The following is a 26955-nucleotide window of genomic DNA, read 5'->3' on the forward strand; positions in this document are numbered from 1 at the left end:
CATCATGGGATTAATGTGGGAAGGCCACTAATGTGGGTTACTCACAGAGAGCCCATGGTGAGCCCAAAACTGGGGGCCTTGCCTGAGCAAGCCTGCACTGGCCATGTTTAGGTTTGGTGTGGATTGGCCCTAGACCAGTGTGACCACAAAAAGCCAGCATGGGCCCTTCAGGAAAGTGTTTGATAGATAGATAGATGGCTCCTTTTAGAGTTGAATGTTAAAGGGTTAAACTCACCCAAAGGTGATCAGAAACTCCGCCCTCTTACAACACTTACCAGGAAGAGACTGACTTGTTATTTCTCCTTGCTGTCGTTCTGATTTTCTTCTCTTTGACAAAAAACAAACATTTATTTTTGAAACCATCATTCAGAAAAAGAAAATAAAGTTTAGATTGCTGGAGCTCAAACTGTGAAAATGGCTTCATCAGCTGAATATGACTATAATTGTCCCGTGTGCTGTGAAATCTTCAAGACTCCTGTTCTTTTATCATGTAGTCACAGTGTCTGTAAAGAGTGTCTTCAACAGTTCTGGAGAACCAAGAAAACTCAGGAGTGTCCTGTCTGCAGGAGAAGATCCTCAAAATCTAATCCCCCATTAAATTCTGCATTACAAAGCTTGTGTGATTCGTTCCTGAAGGAGAGAAATGAGAGTCGTTCATCAGGATCTGAGGAGATCTGCAGTTTACACAGTGAGAAACTCAAACTCTTCTGTCTGGAGGACAAACAGCCTGTGTGTTTAGTGTGCTTTACTTCAAAACAACACGACAATCACAAATTCAGACCAATAAGTGAATTGGTTTCATCATATAAGGTAGACAAATGTCTTGAATTTAATATTTAAAGAACAATAAGTAGTTATATACACAGATATCATCACATTCATGCACTCAGTTCTCATTTCTTTCTGCCAGTTTACTCAACTTCATACAACATATATTTTGCTGTGAAAAAGTATTTGCCACCATAATGATTTTTTTTTCTGTAAATGAAATAGTGTCATACTAAAGTGCAGTTACTGGAAAGAAAGAAAGAAACTGAAGAAAATCTGGATAAGCAAGTACTTTTTCACAGCAATGTACGATCGCTGTATTCTCTTTTCTTCACTGTAACCTGGTGTTTTACATATTTTAATTTTATTAAATTCCAGGATGAGCTCAAAACAGCACTGAAATCCTTACAGGAGAAACTTCAACACAATGAGAACATGAAAGAAGAATTTGACAAAACAGTTCAACACATCAAGGTGAGGAAACAGAATCAAGAGTCATTTTCAGTACAGGTGTAGGATCACTATACACAATTATAATTTGTCATATTTAATATAATGGATTCCAGTTGATAATTTTTGTAAATGCCAAGCAGCAATCTGCTTCTGGATCTGTTATATGTCGGGTGTCTGAGTTTCTCTTGGATCTGAATGATGTGATGTGTTGATGTGTGTTGATTGAGATGATTGAAGTGAATGTGATTTGATTTCAGTCTCAAGCTGAGCACACAGAGCGTCAGATTAAACAGCAGTTTGAGAAGCTTCATCAGTTTCTCAGAGATGAAGAAGAAGCTACAATCACTGCACTGAGAAAGGAAGAGGAGCAGAAGAAGCAGATGATGAAGGAGAAGCTGGAGAAGATGAACAGACACATCTCAGCTCTTTCACACACAATCAAAGACACGGAGGAGATGATGAAAGCCAATGACGTCTGCTTTCTAAAGGTCTGATTTCAAATCATCCATTGATTGATTGATTGATGATTGTTTGAGTTCTTGATGATAAATGGTGTGTTTATTCTGCAGGAGTTTCCAGTCACGATGGAAAGGTGAGTGATCTGCTGGTGTCTCTGGTCTCTCTGCTTCTGAAGCCAAAGCCACTGCAGTTCTGACTCCTGAATGTTCTTCCAGAGTCCAGATCTCACAGCCGGATCCACAGACGCCTTCTGGAGCTTTGATTCATGTGCCACGTTACTTGGGCAATCTGCCATTCAGAGTCTGGAAAAAGATGCTAGTCCAAAACAGTGAGTCTGGAGAAGATCTGTGCTGTTACACATACACTGGAAATGACACATGAGGAAATTTCAGCTTTCAGCATTTTCAGCTTTCAGCATTATGTTTGAATAACCAGATGAGTTACTACATCAAAATGTGTTTGATCAATAGGACTTGATCATTATATGAACATCAGAATAAAAGCAGCTGTTGATTGTGTCTCATCAGCTCCTGTGATTCTGGATCCAAACACTGCAGATCCACATGTCCTCCTGTCTGATGATCTGACCAGTGTGAGATACAAATGGGATGCTCAACCACTTCCTGATAATCCAGAGAGATTTGACAGGTGTCTCTGTGTTCTGGGTTCAGAGGGTTTTAACTCAGGAACACACTGCTGGGATGTGGAGGTTAAAGAGAGTCCAGTCTGGAGTCTTGGAGTAACTACAGCATCAAACCAAAGGAAGGGAGATGATTTTTTTAACACTGATGTCTGGAGTGTGCAGTACAGATGGTCTGATCAATATGGTTTTCCTGTTAAACAGGATCTTAAGCGTGTGAGAGTTGATCTGGACTATGACAGAGGAACGGTGTCATTCTCTGATCCTGTAACTAACACACATCTACACACATTCACAACCACCTTCACTGACACAGTCTTTCCTTTCTTCTGGTGTGGTTACTCTCTGAGGATCTTACCATTCAGTATTCAGTAAATGTTACACCTGTAGGTCTGGATTGAACTGCTTTCATCTTTCAATCATCATGTTTTTAATATTTTTAATACGTATAATTTTAATAGAATGAAATTAGGTGGCCCACTTCTTGTTAACCTTGTAATTTAAATAATTTGATCTCAATTAATTTGAGATTATACACTCCAGACAAAGGTCTTTTCAGGTTGGGTCATCTCCAAAAAATATTCCTGTATTTTATTAGAAATGAGAAAAAAATGTGTTTTTTTTATTTATTTTATTTTTATAGTGAGTACATGAGTAAAATTCACTCAAGTAATTTGACTTAGTGTATGCGTAAAATTCAAATCTGTGTTAATATTAAATTTGCTGAAATTAATATTACAGTTATTAAATTAATAACATTTATGAAAATAAACTCATTTTAAATCTTAAAAATGTGATAACACATGAAACAGCAAATAGCCGAACAAAAATAAAATAAGAGAGACATTTAAAATCTAATATTGTAAACTTTTTTCTGTCTCTATTCTCTAAACACTTTACATTAACTTAATTTGTGACCATATTTTACAGCTTTTTACTCTACACCTACATTTTGCTACATCTTTTTTTTCACTCCTTTCTGCTCTCTCTTTTCTTTCTTCCATCTCTGACTGCACTCTGAATTTACTGACTGCACAATTCTTTTTTTCAAAGAAGTCAATTATGTCAGTTATAAAATAATCAGTGTCAGTTTATTACTGAATATGAGTAGAATAAGTGAAGGTTCAAGTTGGCCCAGTTTATCAAGCACATTCAGTCAAAGTGGGCCAGGAATATTTAACCAAAGCAATCTTAAAAAAAATGTATTCTTTGCATTTGAATCCATGTTAACTGCAATAACAAATAATACAACATTGTAACAATAATATTTGTTTCATTTCCTTAAATATTCTGTTGTCACTTGTGAGTTGAGATGGCGCAAGAAATCAACACAAAATATATAGACTGATTAACTAATTTATTTATTATTTTATTTTTATTATTAATATTAATTTATAATATTATCATATTTTTGAAGGGGCCTAGTGATGTTCCATGTTGAATCCAGCATAGAGTAATTTATATGGCAATTTTTTTTCTTTATGTGAATTTGAGAATCAGATTTGTGCACAGCTTTAATCAAGTACTTCTATAGTATTTCAGATATAAATTCTATCATTAAAAATAACATTCACATCCATGTACATCAATAAACATATGATCATTAACATATAATGAAATAAACAATTATTCATTTATTCTCATATTTAACAAATAGGGTGAATTTAGGTGAAGTGGGCTGTTTCAGCTTGACTGTGATGTGTTCAGTGTTTTACACAATCAAAGCTAACTGTGGTCTTTAAAGGAGAAGTCAACTTCCAAAACAAAGATTCACATATAATGTAGTCACCCCCTTGTCATCCAAGATGTTCATGTCTTTCTTTTTCAGTCATTAAGAAATTATGTTTTTTGAAAAAAAAAAAAAAAAAAATTTTTCTCAATATAATGGACTGATGTGGTGCCCTGAGTTTGACCTTCCAAAATGCAGTTTAAATGCGGCTTCAAATGATCCCAAATGCGGTTGTAAATGATCCCAGCCGAGAAAGAATGGTCTTATCTAGCATAACGATCGGTTATTTTCATAAAAATAATACAATTTATATACTTTTTAATGCCAAATGCTCGTCTTGTCTTATTCTGCCTGGAAAACTCCCATCTCATGTTTTCCCTTAACTTCAAAATCATCCTGTATCGCTGTTTTACCTTTTTTGTTAAGGGTGTTTGATCATGTTCACTTTGCAAAGACTGTGTCAGTATTTCTGCAGTGATGTAGGATGATTTTACCATAGTTGATAATTTATCGTAATTGAAATTACGATTGGAGTTTTTTGACATACCCTAACTGTCTTGAGCCAGAGTTCATTGAGAGCAAGGCAAGACGAGCGTTCAAGATTAAAATGTATTTAAATTGTATATTTTTAATGAAAATAACCAATCGTTTCGCTAGATAAGACCCTTCTTCCTCAGCTGGGATTGTTTACAACCACATTTGGGATCATTTGAAGCCGCATTTATACTGAACCATATCAGTCCATTATATGGAGATAAATGCTAAAATGTTTTCCTCAAAAAACATAATTTATTTATGACTGAAGAAGAAAGAAAGACATGAACATCTTGGATGACAAGGGGGTGAGTACATTATATGCAACAAATTATATTCTTTGGGATAAATCCCTTGAGATGCATCATCTCGTTTTCAAGGGGGTACTATTACACAAGAATCAAACACATAACACAAAAACAAACAATTGCAACAACAACAATTACAACGATCAAAACATATGTGAATCTTTGTTTTGGAAGTGGACTTCTCCTTTAATTAAAGGAACTCTTTTTTTGAATGATAGAATAGTTTTGGCTGATGGATTATGACCCTGGTGATTACAACTCAAAGGACTCCATCATCATGAAAGATATTAAAACCTTTGACATTCAGATTTTCATTTGGCTTTTGAAAGGGAGCTTGTACTGCATCCTCTAGAGGGCGCTATGGGGAAAGACTCCAGCATAGCATCCTCTAGGGGATGCAGCGTCTCGTTCCCTATTCTCAGGGAACCATGGTTACATGCTTAACCTGAGAGGTTTTAGGTTATGTGTATGCAAAGTAATTGTTATTGTTGAATGTTTACCATTGTTTTTTCGGGCAGGATAAGTGATATTTTGAAAACGTTTAAGTGGGTGTGTCAGCTGCACACTTGCTGACACAGGTATATATATATATATATATGTAATTATGCAGGAAATATTAAGCATGAGCATATAAGTGGTAATATTGCTCTATCCAGCTTATTTTTCCTGTAAGAGTGAGTTTGGCCATTTGTAAATTTTATGGGTAAGGCTTCTGGTTTCATCTGCGCCCAGCTAACAGATTAAACTGCGTTTACTGCACGTTATTACTCTTTTCATTATGGATGATAAATGGACTGCAGTGGCTTGCAATATTCCTGTTGTGTAAAATCTGTTTAATTGCTAAATTAACTGAATTGACTAAATTTAGTTGAATTTAGCAAAAATTCTATAAATAAAATCACTAAATCACAATAAAATCAGTGAAAATGGTCTGGAAATTATAAAGATGACAATATACCAATATAAAGCATATGTATTATTTATTTCTAAACACCTTTTTTTAAATAAGTTTAATTTTATGTGGACCATGATAATTATGGAAGGTCTCTAAGAGATACAAACAATGTTACAGGTATGTTTATTATTTAAAAAAAAAAAAAAAAAGCATAAAATCCAGAAGTTTTATATCATTTAGATGCATTTTAACAAAAAAAAAGGGTCATTTCTTATGTGTCCAATACTAAGAATTTAAAATAATTACAATATAATAAAATTAATTGTAAATTGAAAAAAACTTTGATTCTGTTACGGGGTGAATGAGACGAGAGGCGAGCAGATCCATATGCAAGCTTTTATTATATGGACGAGACAGATACATGGTCGTACAGGCAGGGTCAGAGAACGGAAAACAGGAATATCGGAGGCGAGACGAGAGAATAGTCCTTAAAGACGAGCGATAATCCAAAGGCAGGCGGCTAGACAGTCCCGGGGTTTTTATAGAACGCCTGATTGGTCACGGGGGCTGACGCAATCAGAGCGGTGGAGGATGGGAGATGCAGTCCGAGATGCAAAGTAACAGTCAGAGTGTGTAGGTGAAGCGAGAGTGACATCTGGTGGTGAGTGGACAACGGGACACCAACTAGATTCGTGACATAGCCCCCCCCCCCAAGGAGCGGCTTCCAGACGCTCGAAGGAAACAACAGTCCAGGGGAGCGGAGGGGTGGGAGCGAGACAGGGCGAGGGCTGGAGGACCAGGTCCATGTGGGAAGCCCAGAGATTGAAGCAGGACCGACAGAACAGGTACCCTCCAGGGCGGGGCCGGAGGCGGAGCAAGAGCCCTCCAGGGCGGAGGTGGAGCCTTCCAGGGCGGAGCCGGAGGCGGAGCAGAAGGCACAGGAGCCCTCCAGGGCAGAGCCGGAGCCGGAGGCGCAGGAGCCCTCCAGGGCGGAGCCGGAGGCGGAGCAGGAGACGCAGGAGCCCTCCGGGGCAGAGCCGGAGGTGGGATAGGCGACGCCAGAGCCCTCCAGGGCGGAGCCGGAGGCAGAGCGTGAGGCGTGGGCGCCCTCCAGGGTGGAGCAGGAGGCGCTGGAGCCCTCCGAGGTGGAACAGGAGGCGGAGTGGTCCTCCAGGGCGGAACAGGACGCAGAGCAGGAGGCGGAGCAGCCCTCCAGGGCGAAACAGGAATCTGCGTCATGGTCTGGGACCTGGGGAAAGCAGGGACAGAGGAGGCAGACAGAATAGGGGGAACAGGAGGCGCCGCAGCCCTCCGGGGCGGAACAGGAGGCTGCTTCATAAACTGGGACCTGGGGAGAACAGTGACAGAGGATGCAGACAGAAAAAAGGGAGAAGCAGAGAGTTTAGCGGTTAACGCCCCCTCCATAAGAGGTTCTACGGTAGACGCCGACACCTCTGGAGGCATTGGCGCAGCTTCTCCGATGGGGAAGGCCTCTGGAGCAGACTTGAGACCAGACGGGACCTCTGAAGCAGGCTTGAGATCAGAGGGGAGCTCTGGAGCAGGCTGGAGACCAGACGAGAGTTCTGCAGCAGGCTTTGGATCAGATGGGAGCTCTGGAGCAGACTGGTGAACAGACGTGGCCTCAGGGGTTGATTTGTGAACAGACGTGACCTCAGGAGCTGACTTGAGATCAGACAGGACCTCTGGAGCAGACTTGTGATCAGTCGGGAGTTCTGGAACAGGCTTGAGATCAGACGGGACCTCCAGGGCAGACTTGAGAACAGATGTGACCTCTGGAATGTAGTGTGCGGCCCACATACTGAGGATGGTGATCGCCATCACACTGGCAGACATAATGTGACTTGACTCTGGGCGGTCAGACGTGATGTAACTTGACTCTGGGCGGTCAGACGAGACATGACTTGATTCTGGGCGGTCAGACGAGACATGACTTGATTCTGGGCGGTCAGACGAGACATGGTGAGGCTCTGGACAGATAGACGAGACGTGACAGGGCTCTGGAAGGTCAGACGAGACGTGACTTGGCTCTGGAACAGCAATAATAACTTCATTTGGCTCATGAAGATCAGCTGTGGTTTGACTTGGTTCGTGGAAATTGACTGTGACTTGACTTGATTTGTGAAGATCAGTAGTGAACTGACTTGACTCTTGGAGATCAGCAATGACCTGACTTGGCTCGTGAAGATTAGTAGTGACTCTACTTGACTCGGGGACGACGGCCTTGACGTTGCTTGACGCGGGGACGGCGGCCTTGACGTTGCTTGACGCGGAAGCTTGACTGGACTTGGAAGCTTGACAGGACTTGGAAGCTTGACTGGACTTGGAAGCTACAGCTGTAGCCTGACTTGACTCTGGAGCAGCGGCTGAAGTTTGACTTGGCTCTGGAATAACAGCAGCAGCTTGGCTTGGCTCATGAGGATCTGCTGTAACCTGGCTTGGCTCATGGAGATCCGCTGTAACGGGACTCGACTCCTGAACAACATGGCTTGGCTCAAGAACAACAGCTGTAACGTGACTTGACTCAGGAACAACATGGCTTGACTCAGGAACAACAGCTGTAGCGTGACTTGACTCGTGGAGAACGACAGCTGTGACTTGACTTGACTCGTGGAGAACGACAGCTGTGTCTTGACTTGACTCTGGGGTAGCCGCCGTGGCATGAAGGAGCGCCATTTTAGCTGCCCATACCGTCACTAGAGGCGTGTCCAGCACATGAGCCATCATGGCCACAGGTGGCGTCCGGGTGCTGACCACAGGTTCTGGAGTGGCAGCCATATTGTGGAGTGGCTTGGAGACGGCAGCCATCTTGTGGAGGGGCTCTGGCGTGGCAGCCATCTTGTGCAGTGGCTCTGGCGTGGCAGCCATCTTGTGCAGTGGCTCTGGCGTGGCAGCCATCTTGTGCAGTGGCTCTGGCGTGGCAGCCATCTTGTGCAGGGGCTCTGGCTCAGGAAAGATGGCTGTTACTTGACTTGAGATAGGAGCGACAGCTCTGACTTGACTTGACACAGGAAAGACAGCTCTGGCTTGATTTGACTCAGGAAACACAGTTTTAACTTGACTTGCCTTAAGAGCAGTTCTGACTTGACTTGACGCAGGAACAGCAGCTGTAACTTGACTTGACTCAGGGGTGGTAGCTGTGACTTTACTCGACTCAGGAAACACAGCTGCAGCTTGACCTGACTTGAAAACTTGACTTGACTCAGGAAGGACAGCTGCAACTTGGCTTGACTTGGAAACTTGACTTGACTCGAGAAACGCAGCTGCAACCTTATATGGCTCTGATATGGCAGCTGTGACGTGACGAAGCTCTGTTTTCACCGCCATCTTGTGAACGGGCTCCGCCGTCGCCGCCATCTTGTGAGCGCACGCCGGCGCCGCCGCCATCTTGTGAACGGGCACCGCAGTCGCCGCCATTTTGCCTGCGCACATCGGCGTGGCCGCCATCTTGTGCACGGGCTCAGCTGACGCCATCGTAGCTTGAGCACGCTCCGTCACGGCCGCCATTTCACGAGCGATCCAGGCGGAAAACCTGTTTGTGGCGTCGTGCTCCGGCATGACCGTCCATCTGCGAGTGGGACGCACGGTCGCCATTGCCGCGTTGTCGCGTTCCCTCTCCACGACCTCTACGGTGCACGGCGAACCCACACACAAAAATGCAAAGTTTAAAAAATCCTCGAGTGACGAGCACGGGCCCTCGCGTCTCAGTTGTGTATGGAGGGGCTGGTTCACGCCGTCACAAAAAAGCTCAATTACTATACAGTCCGGGAGAGTGGAGTAGTTAGCAGTGGAAATAAACTCACGGGTATATTGTTCGAGTGTGTGTGATCGCTGTTTGATTCTGCAGAGAGTTATGTCTGCGTCCGTATCGGCTGATTGTCCGGGGGTGAAGCTGCTGGATCCTGTAGTGAAGGATTGTTCTGTTACGGGGTGAATGAGACGAGAGGCGAGCGGATCCATATGCAAGCTTTTATTATATGGACGAGACAGATACATGGTCGTACAGGCAGGGTCAGAGAACGGAAAACAGGAATATCGGAGGCGAGACGAGAGAATAGTCCTTAAAGACGAGCGATAATCCAAAGGCAGGCGGCTAGACAGTCCAAACGAGATAACCAGGCGGGAAAAACAAAACACAGGGAACTAGGAACTCGGGACAAGAAACTAGGAAGCGATAACACAGGGAATATAACGATATAACAAAACAACGATTCAACAATCCATGAAGTGCAACTGGGGAGGACCGGGGTTTTTATAGAACGCCTGATTGGTCACGGGGGCTGACGCAATCAGAGCGGTGGAGGATGGGAGATGCAGTCCGAGATGCAAAGTAACAGTCAGAGTGTGTAGGTGAAGCGAGAGTGACATCTGGTGGTGAGTGGACAACGGGACACCAACTAGATTCGTGACAGATTCCTTTTAGGATTGAATAGTAAAGGGTTAAACACACCTAAAGGTGATCAGAACAAAACAAAAAGGTGATCTTTGACAAAAGCAAACAAGAATCAGCCATCAGTGGACAACGAAGAGAAAAACTTCCAAGATTTTTGTTTCTCAACAGACAGCAGATCTTAGTGATTCTCATGGTTATTCGTGTTTGAAGGCATCGTTCAGAAAGTGAAAGTAAAGTTTCGATTGCTGGAGCTCAAACCGTGAAAATGTCTTCAGCTGAATATGACTATAATTGTCCCGTGTGCTGTGAAATCTTCAAGGCTCCTGTTCTTTTATCATGTAGTCACAGTGTCTATAAAGAGTGTCTTCAACAGTTCTGGAGAACCAAGAAAACTCAGGAGTGTCCTGTCTGCAGGAGAAGATCCTCAAGAGAACAACCTTTAGAAAATCTTGCGTTAAAAAACTTGTGTGAGTCGTTCCTGAAGCAGAGAAATGAGAGGCGTTCATCAGGATCTGAGGAGATCTGCCGTTTACACAGTGAGAAACTCAAACTCTTCTGTCTGGAGGACAAACAGCCTGCGTGTTTAGTGTGCTTTACTTCACAAAAACACGTCAATCACACATTTAGACCCATCAGTGAAGTTGTTCCTTCATATAAGGTAGGTGTTTCTCTCAGTCATTTTACTCAACTTAATGAAACTTTGCTGTGAAAAACTATTTGCCCCATACTGATTTTTTTCTGTTTTTGTGTTAACTAAATAATGTCATACTAAAGTGTAGTTATTGCATACAATCTTAGAACCAACTTCATGCTGTTAAAAAAGTTTTATATGTATATGTATTTTATATTTATTCAGGCTGAATTTTCTTTTTGTTAGGTTTTAATTTCTGAATCAATTTAGTATGAGAGACTTTTTTACAGCACTGTATGATCACTGTATTCTCCTCTCTTGACTGTAATCTAGTATTTTATATATTTTTATTTTGTCCAGTTGTAGGAGGAGCTCAATACAACACTGAAATTCTTACAGGAGAAACTTACAAAGAGAGAAAAAAATAAAGGAGAGTTTGAGAAAACAGTTCAACACATCAAGGTGAAAAAACAGAATCGAGTGATTTTCAGTACAGGTGTAGGATCACTATACACAATTATGGTTTGTTATATTTAACATAATGGATTCCAGTTAAATATTTTTGTAAATGACAAGCAGCAATCTGGTTCTGGATCTGTTATATGTCGGGTGTCTGAGTTTCTCTTGCATCTGAATGATGTGATGTGTTGATGTGTGTTGATTGAGATGATTGAAGTGAATGTGATTTGATTTCAGTCTCAAGCTGAGCACACAGAGCGTCAGATTAAACAGCAGTTTGAGAAGCTTCATCAGTTTCTCAGAGATGAAGAAGAAGCTACAATCACTGCACTGAGAAAGGAAGAGGAGCAGAAGAAGCGGATGATGAAGGAGAAGCTGGAGGAGATGAACAGACACATCTCAGCTCTTTCACACACAATCAAAGACACGGAGGAGATGATGAAAGCCAATGACGTCTGCTTTATAAAGGTCTGATTTCAGATCATCCATTGATTGATTGATGATTGATTGAGTTCTTGATGATAAATGTTGTGTTTGTTCTGCAGGAGTTTCCAGTCACGATGGAAAGGTGAGTGATCTGCTGGTGTCTCTGGTCTCTCTGCTTCTGAAGCCAAAGCCACTGCAGTTCTGACTCCTGAATGTTCTTCCAGAGTCCAGATCTCACAGCCGGATCCACAGACGCCTTCTGGAGCTTTGATTCATGTGCCACGTTACTTGGGCAACCTGCCGTTCAGAGTCTGGAAGAAGATGCAGGACACTGTCCAAAACAGTGAGTCTGGAGAAGATCTGTGCTGTTACACATACACTGGAAATGATACATGAGGGAATATTTACAGATTTCAGCATTATGTGTGAATAACCAGATGAGCTACTACACCAAAATGAGCCATAAACAAGAGAACAACAACTTTGCTCCACATGATATTTACAGTTACAGTGATACAGCAGATCTCAGTTCAGTTTGATTGATTGGCAAATCTAAAATATTTACTGTAACAACACTGACAGTGATCAAAGGAAAATGTCTGATGTGTTTGATCAATAGGACGAGTGTCAAAATTCATAATAATCTGTGTACGGTTCACTCTTGATCATTATACGAACATCAGAATAAAAGCAGCTGTTGATTGTGTCTCATCAGCTCCTGTGATTCTGGATCCAAACACTGCAGATCCACATCTCGTCCTGTCTGATGATCTGACCAGTGTGAGATGGAGCACAAACAAACAACTGCTTCCTGATAATCCAGAGAGATTTGATGAATGTCCATGTGTTCTGGGTTCAGAAGGTTTTAACTCAGGAAAACACTACTGGGATGTGGAGGTTAAAGAGAGTTCAATCTGGAGTCTTGGAGTAACTACAGCATCAAACCAAAGGAAGGGAGATGATTTCTTTAACACTGATGTCTGGAGTGTGCAGTACAGATGGTCTGATCAGTTTGGTTTTCCTGTTAAACAGAAGCATGAGTGTGTGAGAGTTGATCTGGACTATGACAGAGGAACGGTGTCATTCTCTGATCCTGTAACTAACACACATCTACACACATTCACAACCACCTTCACTGACACAGTCTTTCCTTTCTTCAGTAGTGACCATCTGAGGATCTTACCATTCAGTAGTCAGTAAACGTTACACATGTATGTCTGGATCAACCTGCTTTCAACTCTTACTGTTATCTTAGCTCAAGTATTTAATCTATATCATAATTATAGTCAGTAAATTCAGATGGGCCACATTTTGTTAAATTTGTAGTTTAGATACCCAGATGTTTTTTTGTTTTTTCTTCTTCTTTTTCCTTTGCTAACTTTAAGGTCCACATGTAATATTTTCATTTTTATCCATGTTAACTGCAGTGACAAATAACACAAGTACTGTCATAACAATAATATTTGTTTACATTATGAGTTAGAAATGAACTGAATGACAACTAAACATCAAATGGCTTTAATACCTTTCATGATGATTGAGTCATTTGAGGTGCCACAATCCCACAATCACCAGTGTCATATTGCATCAGCTAAAACTATTTGTCATTTTGAAATATACTGCTCCTTTAATTAAAGATCATAGTTTTGCTCTGAAAGTGTAAATCAATTGAGTAAAATCAAGCTTTAACTGCCCACTTTACCTGAATTCACCATATTTGTTCAACATGAGACTAAAAGAATCTAAATAATTGTTTATTTCAATTATAAAGTTTAAATGATCATTCGTTCATTGTTCTAAATTGATGCAAATGTTTTTTTTTTTCTAATCCACATCAATACCTCATATAGAAATGCTTGATTAATGCTGTTTATAAATCTGATTCTCAGAACAAATTCTCACTGCCTCTGGGACTGAAAACAAAAAGTTTGACTCACTTTCTCAAAAAATTTTGATAAACAGGGTTGTTCTTTTCATGAAAAACATGATTATGTGATTTTAGTAATGAAAGGTTAAATGTATAATAATTATGGTAAATATTGGCACAAGCCTTCCCAATACCAAGGGATTCATCTTACCTCAAAGTGTCTAATGTAACACTTAAGAAAACGAATAACTTTACATTAAATTTGAAAAAAGAAATTTCTAAAATATTCATTAGCCCATCCTAAATAAATTAATGTATCAGTTAAAATATTTTCAGCGCTGATTGCCTCGTGGACCTTTCCCAATCCCAGTCTCTCTCTCTCACACTTGTTTCCTGTCATGTCTCCACTTTTTCTATCAAGAAAAAAAAAAAAAAAACACTGTGATGGATGAAGAGATAGATAGATAGGTCCTTTCAGAGTTTAATGTGAAAGGGTTAAAAACACCCAAAGGTGATCAAAAACTCCACCCTCTTACAACACTTACCAGGAAGAGACTGACTTCTTATTTCTCCTTTCTTACATATTTTCTCCTCTTTGACAAAAGCAAAAAAGAATCATCCCTCAGTGGATAATCAACAGAAAAACTTTAACTTGTTTCAGGACAGACAGCAGCGTATCTTTGTGATTCTTGTGGTTATTCATGTTTAAAACCGTTGTTCAGAAAGAGAAAGTAAAGTTTCGATTGCTGGAGCTCAAACAGTGAAAATGGCTTCTTCAGCTGAATATGACTATAATTGTCCCGTGTGCTGTGAAATCTTCAAGACTCCTGTTCTTTTATCATGTAGTCACAGTGTCTGTAAAGAGTGTCTTCAACAGTTCTGGAGAACCAAGAAAACTCAGGAGTGTCCTGTCTGCAGGAGAAGATCCTCAAAAGAAAATCCTCCAGTAAATCTGGCATTACAAAACTTGTGTGAGTCATTCCTGGAGGAGAGAAATGAGAGTCGTTCATCAGGATCTGAGGAGATCTGCAGTTTACACAGTGAGAAACTCAAACTCTTCTGTGTGGAGGACAAACAGCCTGTGTGTTTAGTGTGCAGAGATTCAAAACAACACATCAATCACACATTTAGACCCATCAGTGAAGTTGTTCCTTCATATAAGGTAGGTGTTTCTCTCACTCATTTTACACAACTTAATGAAATAACTTTTTATTTTTTGTACACTAAATAATGCCACATTAAATTGTAGCTACTGCATACAACCTTTTAACCAACTCCATGCTGCCTTTTCTTTATGTTAGGTTTTCATTTCTTAATCAGTTTAGTATGAGATATACACACACAGATACAGAAAAAATTAAAGCTGCAAGCAGCGATGAAAGGGCCCTCGCACCCGGGCTCACCGCCGATCGTTGGCGAATGCTGTGCACTATGCTTTTCACATTATAATTTAAGGGAGAATATGTCAAAGTCATTAAGATGTGCCAAACTTCCTGCTGCCAGCTGGTGGCGCTATGCCTATAACTGAATATTGGCATGTAGATGTGTTCAGGTCAGTGCTTTCATCAAACATATGAAGTTTGGTGCAGATTGAACATGGTATGCTTGAGTTAGTCTAAGACATGACATGACATCTTGCTGCCAACAGGTGGTGCTATGATTATAATGAAATATTGGCCTTTAGATGTCTTCAGGTCAGGACTCTTATCAAACATGTTAAGTTTGGGGCAGATCGGACATTGCATGTTTAAGTTAGTGTAAAACAAGTAATTTCCTTTTGCCAGCTGGTGGCGCTATGATTATAATGGAATTTTGGCATTTAAATGTGTTTAGGCCAGGACTCTTATCAAACATGTAAAGTTTGGGGCAGATCGGACATTGTATGGCTGAGTTACAATAACTTCTATTCCCATGGCGAGACATCGAACTTTGTCTGGCCGCCACAGACACGCCCTTCAACGAAAACTCAAGATCTTCACAATTTAACATGGCAAAGGTCTTTAGATTAGACTGACCGAATATAATGTTGATTTCATGAAATCTCTAGGAGGGGTCTCTCACAGCGTAAAACATGTCACTTCCTGTTGCCAGCAGGTGGCGCTATGACTATAACTGAATATGATCATGGGCATGTGTTCAGGTCTGGACTCTTATCAAACATGTGAAGTTTGAGGCAGATCACACATTGTATGGCTGAGTTATAACAGATTCTATTCCCATGGCGAAACATAATAATAACTAGATAAAAAAGTTTGTCAAGACAAACTTTAAGTTGGCTTGAGAAAGCCGGACCAGAAAGTTTGAAAAGTTTAAAAAGTCTGAAAAGTTTGAAAAGTTTAAAAAGTTTGAAAAGTTTGAAAAGTTAAGAAGTTTGAAAAGTTTAAATAGTTTAAGAAGTTTTAAGTTTGGATGGTTTTCAGTCTGATATATTTAGAAGTTTTAAAGTTTGAATGTAGTCTGTCAGATAAATAGATAGATAGTATTGGTCAGATTGTCAATCGACGGAAAGATAGATAGAGGATTCTAACATTATTACCAAGTTACTAGCATGTTGCTAGCATGTTTCTAGCATGACTAGCATTTCACTAGCATGTTTCTAACATGATTAGCATGTCGTTAGCATGTTCCTAGCATGATTAGCAAAGTTGCTAGCATGTTTCTAACATGATTAGCAAAGTTGCTAGCATGTTTCTAGCATGACTAGCATGTCACTAGCATGTTTCTAACATGATTAGCATGTCGCTAGCATGTTTCTAACATGATTAGCATGTCATGCTAGCATGTTTCTAGCATGATTAGCAAAGTTGCTAGCATGTTTCTAACATGATTAGCATGTCGCTAGCATGTCTCTAGCATGACTAGCATGTCGATAGCATGTTTCGATCATGATTAGCATGTCACTAGCATGGTGCTATCATGATTAGCAAAGTTGCTAGCATGTTTCTAACATGATTAGCAAAGTTGTTGCATAACATGATTAGCATGATTAGCATGTCACTAGCATGTTTCTAACATGATTAGCATGTCACTAGCATGTTTCTAACATGATTAGCATGTCGCTAGCATGTTTCTAACATGATTAGCATGTCGCTAGCATGTTTCTAGCATGATTAGCATGTTGCTAGCATGTTTCTAGCATGATTAGCATGTCGCTAGCATGTTTCTAGCATGACTAGCATGTCGCTAGCATGTTTCTAACATGACTAGCATGTCGCTAGCATGTTTCTAGCATGATTAGCATGTCACTAGCATGGTGCTAGCATGATTAGCAAAGTTGCTAGCATGTTTCTAAGCATGATTTAGCATGCATCACTAGCATGTTTCTAGCATGATTAGCATGTCACTAGCATGTTTCTAACATGATTAGCATGTCGCTAGCATGTTTCTAACATGATTAGCATGTCGCTAGCATGTTTCTAACATGATTAGCATGTCGCTAGCATGTTTCTAGCATGATTAGCATGATTAGCATGTCGCTAGCATGTTTCTAGCATGATTAGCATGTCGCTAGCATGTTTCTAACATGATTAGCATGTCGCTAGCATGTTTCTAGCATGATTAGCATGTCGCTAGCATGTTTCTAGCATGATTAGCATGTCACTAGCATGTTTCTAGCATGATTAGCATGTTGCTAGCATGTTTTTTAGCATGATTAGCATGTCGCTAGCATGTTTCTAACATGACTAGCATGTCGCTAGCATGTTTCTAGCATGATTAGCATGTCACTAGCATGTTTCTAGCATGATTAGCATGCTGCTAGCATGTTTCTAGCATGATTTAACATGTAGCATGTTTCTAGCATGCATGTTTTTAAGCATGATTAGCATGTCGCTAGCATGTTTCTAACATGATTAGCATGTCGCATGATTAATGCATGTTTCTAGCATGATTAGCATGTCGCTAGCATGTTTCTAACATGATTAGCATGTCGTTAGCATGTTTCTAGCATGATTAGCATGTCGTTAGCATGTTTCTAGCATGATTAGCATGTCACTAGCATGTTTCTAGCATGATTAGCATGTTGCTAGCATGTTTCTAGCATGATTAGCATGTCGCTAGCATGTTTCTAGCATGATTAGCATGTCGTTAGCATGTTTCTAACATGATTAGCATGTCGCTAGCATGTTTCTAGCATGATTAGCATGTCACTAGCATGTTCTAGCATGATTAGCATGTTGCTAGCATGTTTCTAGCATGATTAGCATGCAGCTAGATGTTTCTAGCAGCATGTTGCTAGCATGTTTCTAGCATGCATGTCGCTAGCATGTTTCTAACATGATTAGCATGTCGTTAGCATGTTTCTAACATGACTAGCATGTCGCTAGCATGTTTCTAGCATGATTAGCATGTCACTAGCAGCATGGTGCTAGCATGATTAGCAAAGTTGCTAGCATGTTTCTAACATGATTTCTAGCATTTTTAGCATGACTAGCATTGCTAGCATTTTTCTAGCATGACTAGCATGTCACTAGCATGTTTCTAACGTGATTAGCATGTCGCTAGCATGTTTCTAACATGATTAGCATGTCGCTAGCATGTTTTTAGCATGATTAGCATGTCGCTAACATGTTTTTTAGCATTACTAGATGTAGCTAGCATGTTTCTAACATGATAGATGATAGATAGATGTTTCTAGATAGATAGATAGATAGATAGATAGATAGATAGATAGATAGATAGATAGATAGATAGATAGATAGATAGATAGATAGATAAGTTTAGATGATAGATAGATAGATAGATAGATAGATAGATAGATAGATAGATAGATAGATAGATAGATAGATAGATAGATAGATAAGTTTAGATGATAGATAGATAGATAGATAGATAAGGTTAGATGATAGATAGATAGATAGATAGATAAGGTTTGAAGATAGATAGATAGATAGATAGATAGATAGATAGATAGATAGATAGATAAGGTTTGAAGATAGATAGATAGATAGATAGATAGATAGATTAGTTATTAGTTAGAAAGAACATAGATATCTTAAAGCTTAATTGAGTATCAATGGCTTCTAGCAGTTTACATTAAACATAGTTCAAACAGACATGGACTTTTGGTCAATGAAAGTCTATGGGACTTTTTATGATTTTTAATATTAATTTTTAAGAAAACCGTAACTCAAACCAGTCTGAAAAGATATAGCACACTAAGTCAGAACAGTATGAAGATCTGACCCGAGTTTGGAGTATGTAGCTTGAACGGTCTAGGAGGAGTAGGTGTCCAAAAAATTTGCGTTAAGAAAAATAAGAAGAAGAATAATAATAAGTTTAAATACAATTTCAGTAAGTTGGCTTTCCCAAGCCAACTTACATGATGGGACAAATACTTTTTGACAGCACTGTATAATCACTGTATTTTCGTCTCTTCACTGTATCCTGTTTTTTTTTTTGTTTTTTTTTTCTCTCATATATTTATTTTGTTCAACTTTAGGAGGAGCTCAATACAGCACTGAAGTCCTTACAGGAGAAACTTAAAAAGAGAGAAAACATGAAAAGAGAGTTTGAGAAAACAGTTCAACACATCAAGGTGAGGAAACAGAATCAAGAGTCATTTTAATTACAGGTGTAGGATCACTATACACAATTATGATTTGTTATATATAAAATAATAGATTCTAGTTTATTATTTTTGTAAATGACGAGCAGCAATATACTTCTGGATCTGTTATATGTCCTGTGTCTGAGTTTCTCTTGGATCTGAATGATGTGATGTGTTGATGTGTGTTGATTGAGATGATTGAAGTGAATGTGATTTGATTTCAGTCTCAAGCTGAGCACACAGAGCGTCAGATTAAACAGCAGTTTGAGAAGCTTCATCAGTTTCTCAGAGATGAAGAAGAAGCTACAATCACTGCACTGAGAAAGGAAGAGGAGCAGAAGAAGCAGATAATGAAGGAGAAGCTGGAGGAGATGAACAGACACATCTCAGCTCTTTCACACACAATCAAAGACACGGAGGAGATGATGAAAGCCAATGACGTCTGCTTTCTAAAGGTCTGATTTCAGATCATCCATTGATTGATTGATTGATTGATGATTGATTGATTGATTGATTGATTGATTGATTGAGTTCTTGATGATCAATGGTGTGTTTGTTCTGCAGGAGTTTCCAGTCACGATGGAAAGGTGAGTGATCTGCTGGTGTCTCTGGTCTCTCTGCTTCTGAAGTCAAAGCCACTGCAGTTCTGACTCCTGAATGTTCTTCCAGAGTCCAGATCTCACAGCCGGATCCACAGACGCCTTCTGGAGCTTTGATTCATGTGCCACGTTACTTGGGCAACCTGCCGTTCAGAGTCTGGAAGAAGATGCAGGACATTGTCCAAAACAGTGAGTCTGGAGAAGATCTGTGCTGTTACACATACACTGGAAATGACACATGAGGGAATATTTACAGATTTCAGCATTATGTGTGAATAACCAGATGAGCTACTACACCAAAATGAGCCGTAAACAAGAGAACAACAACTTTGCTCCACATGATATTTACAGTTACAGTGATACAGCAGATCTCAGTTCAGTTTGATTGATTGGCAAATCTAAAATATTTACTGTAACAACACTGACAGTGATCAGAGGAAAATGTCTGGTGTTTTTGATTAATAGGACGAGTGTCATAATTCATAATAATCTGTGTACAGTTCACTCTTGATCATTATATGAAAAGAGTGAGAACCCTGAATTTTGTTCATGTTTCCCTAATAAATTTAATAAATCAATGTAATTGACTTGCTTGTTAAAATTTTAAGGTCTTCATTACAACATGACAGTCAAAATAATAAGAAACAATCTGATGAAAACGGATTTGCCCTGCATTGAGAACTAACACACATCTACACACATTCACAACCACAAACAGTTCTGACTTAAGAAAAAAATTATTTATATTTTTGCTCTGCGAATCATTCTAGATTGGACACAACAAAGAATGCCAATAGTCCTATTTAAAAATATTCATTAGTCCCCCTGAAATTAATCAATAAATCAGTCAATATATTTTCTGTACTGATTTGTTGTTTTTATATCAGAATAAAAGCAGCTGTTGATTGTGTCTCATCAGCTCCTGTGATTCTGGATCCAAACACTGCATATGCAGATCTCGTCCTGTCTGATGATCTGACCAGTGTGAGAAACAGCGAGCACAGTCAACCACTTCCTGATAATCCAGAGAGATTCAACGGGTATTTCTGTGTTCTGGGTTCAGAGGGTTTTAACTCAGGAACACACTGCTGGGATGTGGAGGTTAAAGAGAGTTCAATCTGGAGTCTTGGAGTAACTACAGCATCAAACCAAAGGAAGGGAAATAGTTTTTTTAACACTAATGTCTGGTTTGTGCAGTATGGATTGCCTGAATTGGGTGGTTTTCATGTTAAACAGGATCTTGAGCGTGTAAGAGTTGATCTGAACTATAACAGAGGAACAGTGTCATTCTCTGATCCTGTAACTAACACACATCTACACACATTCACAACCACCTTCACTGACACAGTCTTTCCTTTCTTCTGTACTGCTAAGTCTCTGAGGATCTTACCATTCAGTAGTCAGTAAACGTTACACCTGTCATGTTTTCAATGTTTATCACAATTTTATGATCAGGGTTTAATATTAAAACATTTTCTTGATTAGGAATTTTTTTTAATGTCATTTAAAATCAATGTTTGTCTTGCTTGTTAAAATTCAGTCAATGCTTCTTTGAGAAACCTTTGCTTTTACTGAATTTTTTCCTGAATGTTTCATTACTAATGAGGTAATTTTTAAATCAATGTTTTAATTGTTCTTGCTTGTTAAAATTCACTCAATGCTCCTTTCAGTGGAACACAGTTTTCAGTTGAGTCTCTTTGCTTTTAACAAACCATTTTTTAATAAATAATGAATTTTACAGGTCTGATTGACGCTCTCTTCATTACATCATGACAGTCAAAATAATAAGAAACAATCTGATGAAAAAGGATTTGCTCTGCATTGAGAACTAACACACATCTACACACATTCACAACCACAACCAGTTCTGACTTAAGAAAAAAAATTTTATTTATATTTTTTGTCCTATTTAAAAATATTCTCTGAAATGAATCATTCTAGATTTGTTGACATCAACAAAGAATGCAACATAATATGTCTATGCTAGTGTTTTTTAATAATAAAATCATTTATCTTTGAAATGCAAATGATTAAATTAATCAATTGTGATTGTTTTGTTTAAGGTGAGGTTTGTCATGATTATTTTATCTTGCTTGTTTCTGTGACTGGTCTTTGTTTGGAATCTTAGTTTATTCAGTATTTTGTTTTGACCTAGTATTCAGTTTGTTTTTTCATTGTTCGATTAGTCTGTACACCTGTTGTTAAAAACGTTAATTGATTGGTTTGGTCTGTTTAAGCTGTGTTTTCAGTTCAGTTGCTTGTTATGTGTTATGTTGTGCTTGGTTGTTCTTATCCTTCCTTGAGTTTGCTCCTGATTTTTTTGTTTCTTTTTGAGTCCTGTTAGTAAAACTGCTGCATTTTAAACCATTTCTCTGTTTCTGCAACCCAGCCATGATAGAATAACACACCCAAAATTTATGGATCTAGCAGCAGTCAGAATCCTCTTGCTCTGGAGCCGGAGTCTGTCACAACTGAAGCACCAGCATCATGGACTGACCAGTGGATCATCTGTGACCAGGTGTGTGAGTGGCAACACGGCTGGTGAATCACTACTTAAAAACAGTGAGAGTGAGTGAATGCTGACTGTTTCTGTTCTCCGCACTAAGCCTATTCCTGCACACAGCACTGAAATTTGAGTTTCTGCCTTGCTTTCTATTCTGGATGTCTAAATCCAGTGAGTTCCCTCCCTGTTCGTCCTCAGCCAGGAGGGCCATTCATGGTTATGACCATCTTGAATTCTCCTGTGAAGTCTGTCTGTTGACCCCCGCCTGTATTGTCCAGTCCTCTATTCCTGTCTGCACTGCCTCTCCTCATCCCTTCGGCTCCTGCTCTGCTCACTAGTGATTCACCTTGGTCTGAGTCTTCACCAGCTCAGCCTTCAACAGTTGACCCATTAACTTCACCTAGGACAGGGGTGTCCATACCTGTCCCTAAAGGGCCACTATCCTGCAGAGTTGAGCTCCAATTAACTATCCTATTTAACACACCGGAACCAGCTAATCAAAGTCTTCAGACTTACTAGAAACTTCCAGCAAGTGTGTTTAAACTGGTTGTAGCTAAACTCCACAGGACACTGGCCCTCCAGAAGCAGGACTGGACACCCCTGACCTACGACCTCCATGATCATCACTCCTTTTAGGCCTATTGAGCAGTCAGTTCCACCTAGGATGACCGTCTCCACCTGGATCTCCACTGTTCTAATGTTAGTTATCTTCTGTTGTTTATTTTATTTAAGTTCTGTGTTGTGTTGTGTTCAGTTCAGTTCTTTGTTATTATTACATTGCTTGGTTGTTCTTTTCCTGCCTTGAGTTGTGTGTTTTGAAAATAAACAGACGTGTGTTTTTCACTGACTTCAGTGTGAAGATTTTAAATGCATTTTATTAATATGTAATCTGAACAAATCCTGATGTTGTCATGAGGCCAAAGGTCATTAGAAACTCCACCCTCTTACAACACTTACCAGGAAGAGACTGACTTGCTATTTCTCCTTTCTGTCATTCTGATTTTCTTCTTTGGCAAAAACAAAAACGAAGAGAAGACGCATTTGAGAATTTTGTTACTGAACAGACAGCAGATCTTTTTGATTGTCTGAGTTTCTCATTTTTAAAACTGTCAGAAAGTAAAGTTTAGATTGCTGGAGTTGAAAATCGCTTCATCAGCTGAATATGACTATACTTGTCCAGTGTGCTGTGAAATCTTCAAGACTCCTGTTCTTTTATCATGTAGTCACAGTGTCTTTAAAGAGTGTCTTCAACAGTTCTGGAGAACCAAGAAAACTCAGGAGTGTCCTGTCTGCAGGAGAAGATCCTCAAGAGATCAACCTCCATTAAATCTGGCATTACAAAACTTGTGTGAGTCGTTCCTGAAGGAGAGAAATGAGAGGCGTTCATCAGGATCTGAGGAGATCTGCAGTTTACACAGTGAGAAACTCAAACTCTTCTGTCTGGAGGACAAACAGCCTGTGTGTTTAGTGTGCTTTACTTCAAAACAACACAACAATCACACATTCAGACCAATAAGTGAAGTGGTTTCATCATATAAGGTATAGCTCTCTGTGTTTTTGCTCAGCTTAATATGACATTTTATTTACTCTGCTGTGAAAAAGTATTTGCTCCCATATGATTTCTACGTTTTTTGTGTACACTAAATAGTGGCACACTAAAGTGTAAGACCTTTTAACCGTCTTCAAAATGTTGAAAAATTTTAAGTGTATTTTGTATTTTCCCAGGTTGTCTTTGCCTTATGTTTATGTAATTTCTGAATCAATTTAGTGTGAGATATATAAAAAATAAATAAATAAAATCAGGATGAGGGCAAATATTATTTTACAGCACGGTGTAATTATTGTTTTTTCTTCTTTTCACTGTAATCTGGTGTTTTATATATTTTTGTGTTTAATTTTAGGAGGAACTCAGCATTGAAGTTTTTACAGAAGAAACTTAAAAAGACAGGAAAAATGAAAGGAGAGTTTAAGAAAACAGTTCAACACATCAAGGTGAGAAAACAGAATCAAGAATCACTTTCAGTACAGGTGTAGGATCACTATACACAGCCATGATTTGTTATGTTTAATATAATTCAGTTTATCGTTGTAAATGACAAGCAGCAGTCTGCTTCTGGAAGCTACAATCACTGCACTGAGAAAGGAAGAGGAGCAGAAGAAGCAGATGATGAAGGAGAAGCTGGAGGAGATGAACAGACACATCTCAGCTCTTTCACACACAATCAAAGACACGGAGGAGATGATGAAAGCCAATGACATCTGCTTTCTAAAGGTCTGATTTCAGATCATCCATTGATTGATTGATTGATTGATTGATTGATGATTGATTGAGTTCTTGATGATAAATGGTGTGTTTGTTCTGCAGGAGTTTCCAGTCACGATGGAAAGGTGAGTGATCTGCTGGTGTCTCTGGTCTCTCTGCTTCTGAAGCCAAAGCCACTGCAGTTCTGACTCCTGAATGTTCTTCCTGAGTCCAGATCTCACAGCCGGATCCACAGACGCCTTCTTGATTCATGTGCCACGTTACTTGGGCAACCTGCCGTTCAGAGTCTGGAAGAAGATGCAGGACATTGTCCAAAACAGTGAGTCTGGAGAAGATCTGTGCTGTTACATATACACTGGAAATGACACATGAGGGAATATTTACAGATTTCAGCATTATGTGTGAATAACCAGATGAGCTACTACACCAAAATGAGCCATAAACAAGAGAACAACAACTTTGCTCCACATGATATTTACAGTTACAGTGATACAGCAGATCTCAGTTCAGTCTGATTGATTGGCAAATCTAAAATATTTACTGTAACAACACTGACAGTGATCAGAGGAAAATGTCTGATGTGTTTGATCAATAGGACGAATGTCATAATTTATAATAATCTGTGTACGGTTCACTCTTGATCATTATATGAACATCAGAATAAAATCAGTTGTTGATTGTGTCTCATCAGCTCCTGTGATTCTGGATCCAAACACTGCAGATCAACGTCTCGTCCTGTCTGATGATCTGACCAGTGTGAGATGCAGCGAGCACAGTCAACCACTTCCTGATAATCCAGAAAGATTTGACAGGTATCACTGTGTTTTGGGTTCAGAGGGTTTTAACTCAGGAACACACTGCTGGGATGTGGAGGTTAAAGAGAGTCAATGGTGGAGTCTTGGAGTAACTACAGCATCAAACCAAAGGAAGGGACATGTTTTCTTTAACACTGATGTCTGGAGTGTGCAGTATGGTCTGATCACTTTGGTTTTCCTGTTAAACAGGATCTTGAGCGTGTGAGAGTTGATCTGGACTATGACAGAGGAATGGTGTCATTCTCTGATCCTGTAACTAACACACATCTACACACATTCACAACCACCTTCACTGACACAGTCTTTCCTTTCTTCAGTGGTTACTCTCTGAAGATCTTACCGTTCAACAGTCAGTAAATGTTACTCCTGTAGATCTGGATCGAACTGCTTTCATCTTTTACAGTCATCATTTTTCCAATATTCAATCCATGTCACAATTTAATAGTCATGAGACTAATGGATCATGAGACTAATGGATCATTGTTCATTTCTATCAAATATGTTAAATGATTATTTGTTTATTGACAAAAATAGATGTACAAATTCTTTCTCATTCACATCAGTTGAATGAAAAATAAGTACATACTATAGAAATACTTGAAACAGCCATGTAACAGAATTATATACATGCCTATATTTGTAATTTAAGAGATTTGATAATAGAAAAAAGTTCTATAGAAATGGATGAAAAATAAACATGTTTAAATTGTACTGTTAATTAATAGAATTATTGAATAATAGCTCCATGAATTATAATTATGATAAATAAATAATACAAAATAACACCAGCCTTCTGTCCAAATTCAGAGGGATATATCTTACCTTAAAATGTCGAACTTTATCTTTTCACTTAAGAAAACATACTTATACATATTTTTGCAGCAATATGCACTGCCTTGCCAAAAAAATTATAAAAATATTAATAAAATAAAGACTAAAACCTCTGTTACTGATATAATATGGTTTTTAATTTTGTTTGCTTAAAAAAAAACTACCGCAGCATTTTGAAATGTCATCTTTGACATAATACAACATCATCTGTACCAGTGGAGTTTGAGGGCATGTCGTGGAGCCTCACCCCCTCAACCACTGCTGAACCACTTTGAGTATGCATCCTGCACATTTTTGTTTCCTGTTTCCCACCATGCACCTCTGACGATTTTGCGTGAATATAGTGAGTTCCCTGCCTGTTCCTCCTTGGCCAAGAGGGTCATTCATGGATTTTATGCGTTATTATTTTCTTGAGCTCTCCGGTGAAGTCTGCCTGTTCACCCTTGCCTGTATAATCTTGTCCTCTATCCCTGTCTGCACTGCCTCTCCTCAGCCCTTCAGCTCCTGCTCTGTTCACTAGTGATTCATCTTGGTCTGAGTTTTCATCAGCCCTGGCCTGGACAGTCAACTCATTAAGTCTACCTAGGACAGGGGTGTTCAAATCTACTCCTGAAGGGCCACTATCCTGCAGAGTTTACCTCCAGCCTTATTTTAACACACCTGAACCAGCTAATCAAGGCCGGTTTACTACCTCACTAGAAACTTCCAGGCATGTGTGTTTAAGCAAGGTATAGGACATTGGCCCTCCATGTGCAGGACTGGACACCCCTGACCTAGGACATGCATGCACGTCACTCCTTCTAGGCCTGTTGAGCA

The 26955-nt window shown here is 39.4% G+C and overlaps 3 protein-coding genes across 3 annotated transcripts; all 3 read left to right on the forward strand.

Annotated features, from left to right (window-relative positions):
- The first annotated feature begins 234 nt into the window (after positions 1 to 234).
- Positions 235 to 2893, forward strand: LOC127157557 (nuclear factor 7, brain-like). The gene is made up of 6 exons (XM_051100779.1): positions 235 to 810; positions 1147 to 1242; positions 1479 to 1709; positions 1791 to 1813; positions 1896 to 2008; positions 2208 to 2893. Exons 1-6 carry the CDS (start codon positions 415 to 417, stop codon positions 2693 to 2695), a joined length of 1347 nt encoding a protein of 448 aa, XP_050956736.1. The 5' UTR covers positions 235 to 414; the 3' UTR covers positions 2696 to 2893.
- A 7399-nt stretch (positions 2894 to 10292) lies between these two features.
- On the forward strand, positions 10293 to 12914 carry LOC127157558 (nuclear factor 7, ovary-like). Its single transcript, XM_051100780.1, has 6 exons — positions 10293 to 10855; positions 11195 to 11290; positions 11525 to 11755; positions 11833 to 11855; positions 11938 to 12056; positions 12429 to 12914. The coding sequence occupies exons 1-6, from the start codon at positions 10463 to 10465 to the stop codon at positions 12911 to 12913; spliced, it is 1347 nt and encodes a 448-aa protein (XP_050956737.1). The 5' UTR covers positions 10293 to 10462; the 3' UTR covers position 12914.
- Positions 12915 to 13988: 1074 nt separating this feature from the next.
- LOC127157555 (E3 ubiquitin-protein ligase TRIM35-like) lies at positions 13989 to 21140 on the forward strand. The gene is made up of 6 exons (XM_051100778.1): positions 13989 to 14742; positions 19021 to 19116; positions 19353 to 19583; positions 19693 to 19715; positions 19798 to 19916; positions 20647 to 21140. Exons 1-6 carry the CDS (start codon positions 14347 to 14349, stop codon positions 21132 to 21134), a joined length of 1353 nt encoding a protein of 450 aa, XP_050956735.1. The 5' UTR covers positions 13989 to 14346; the 3' UTR covers positions 21135 to 21140.
- The last annotated feature ends 5815 nt before the right edge of the window (positions 21141 to 26955 follow it).

The sequence above is a fragment of the Labeo rohita genome, unplaced genomic scaffold (assembly GCF_022985175.1).
Source record: "Labeo rohita strain BAU-BD-2019 unplaced genomic scaffold, IGBB_LRoh.1.0 scaffold_1107, whole genome shotgun sequence".
Lineage (NCBI taxonomy): Eukaryota > Metazoa > Chordata > Actinopteri > Cypriniformes > Cyprinidae > Labeo > Labeo rohita.

Excerpts from the sequence above, each read along its gene's own strand:
- LOC127157557 (XM_051100779.1), top strand. The coding sequence starts at position 415 with ATGGCTTCATCAGCTGAATATGACTATAATTGTCCCGTGTGCTGTGAA. Across the intron at positions 1,243-1,478 it reads AAACAGTTCAACACATCAAG|TCTCAAGCTGAGCACACAGA; the intron begins GTGAGGAAACAG and ends ATTTGATTTCAG. Across the intron at positions 1,814-1,895 it reads TTTCCAGTCACGATGGAAAG|AGTCCAGATCTCACAGCCGG; the intron begins GTGAGTGATCTG and ends ATGTTCTTCCAG.
- LOC127157558 (XM_051100780.1), top strand. The coding sequence starts at position 10,463 with ATGTCTTCAGCTGAATATGACTATAATTGTCCCGTGTGCTGTGAAATC. Across the intron at positions 11,291-11,524 it reads AAACAGTTCAACACATCAAG|TCTCAAGCTGAGCACACAGA; the intron begins GTGAAAAAACAG and ends ATTTGATTTCAG. Across the intron at positions 11,856-11,937 it reads TTTCCAGTCACGATGGAAAG|AGTCCAGATCTCACAGCCGG; the intron begins GTGAGTGATCTG and ends ATGTTCTTCCAG.
- LOC127157555 (XM_051100778.1), top strand. The coding sequence starts at position 14,347 with ATGGCTTCTTCAGCTGAATATGACTATAATTGTCCCGTGTGCTGTGAA. Across the intron at positions 19,716-19,797 it reads TTTCCAGTCACGATGGAAAG|AGTCCAGATCTCACAGCCGG; the intron begins GTGAGTGATCTG and ends ATGTTCTTCCAG. Across the intron at positions 19,917-20,646 it reads GCAGGACATTGTCCAAAACA|CTCCTGTGATTCTGGATCCA; the intron begins GTGAGTCTGGAG and ends GTGTCTCATCAG.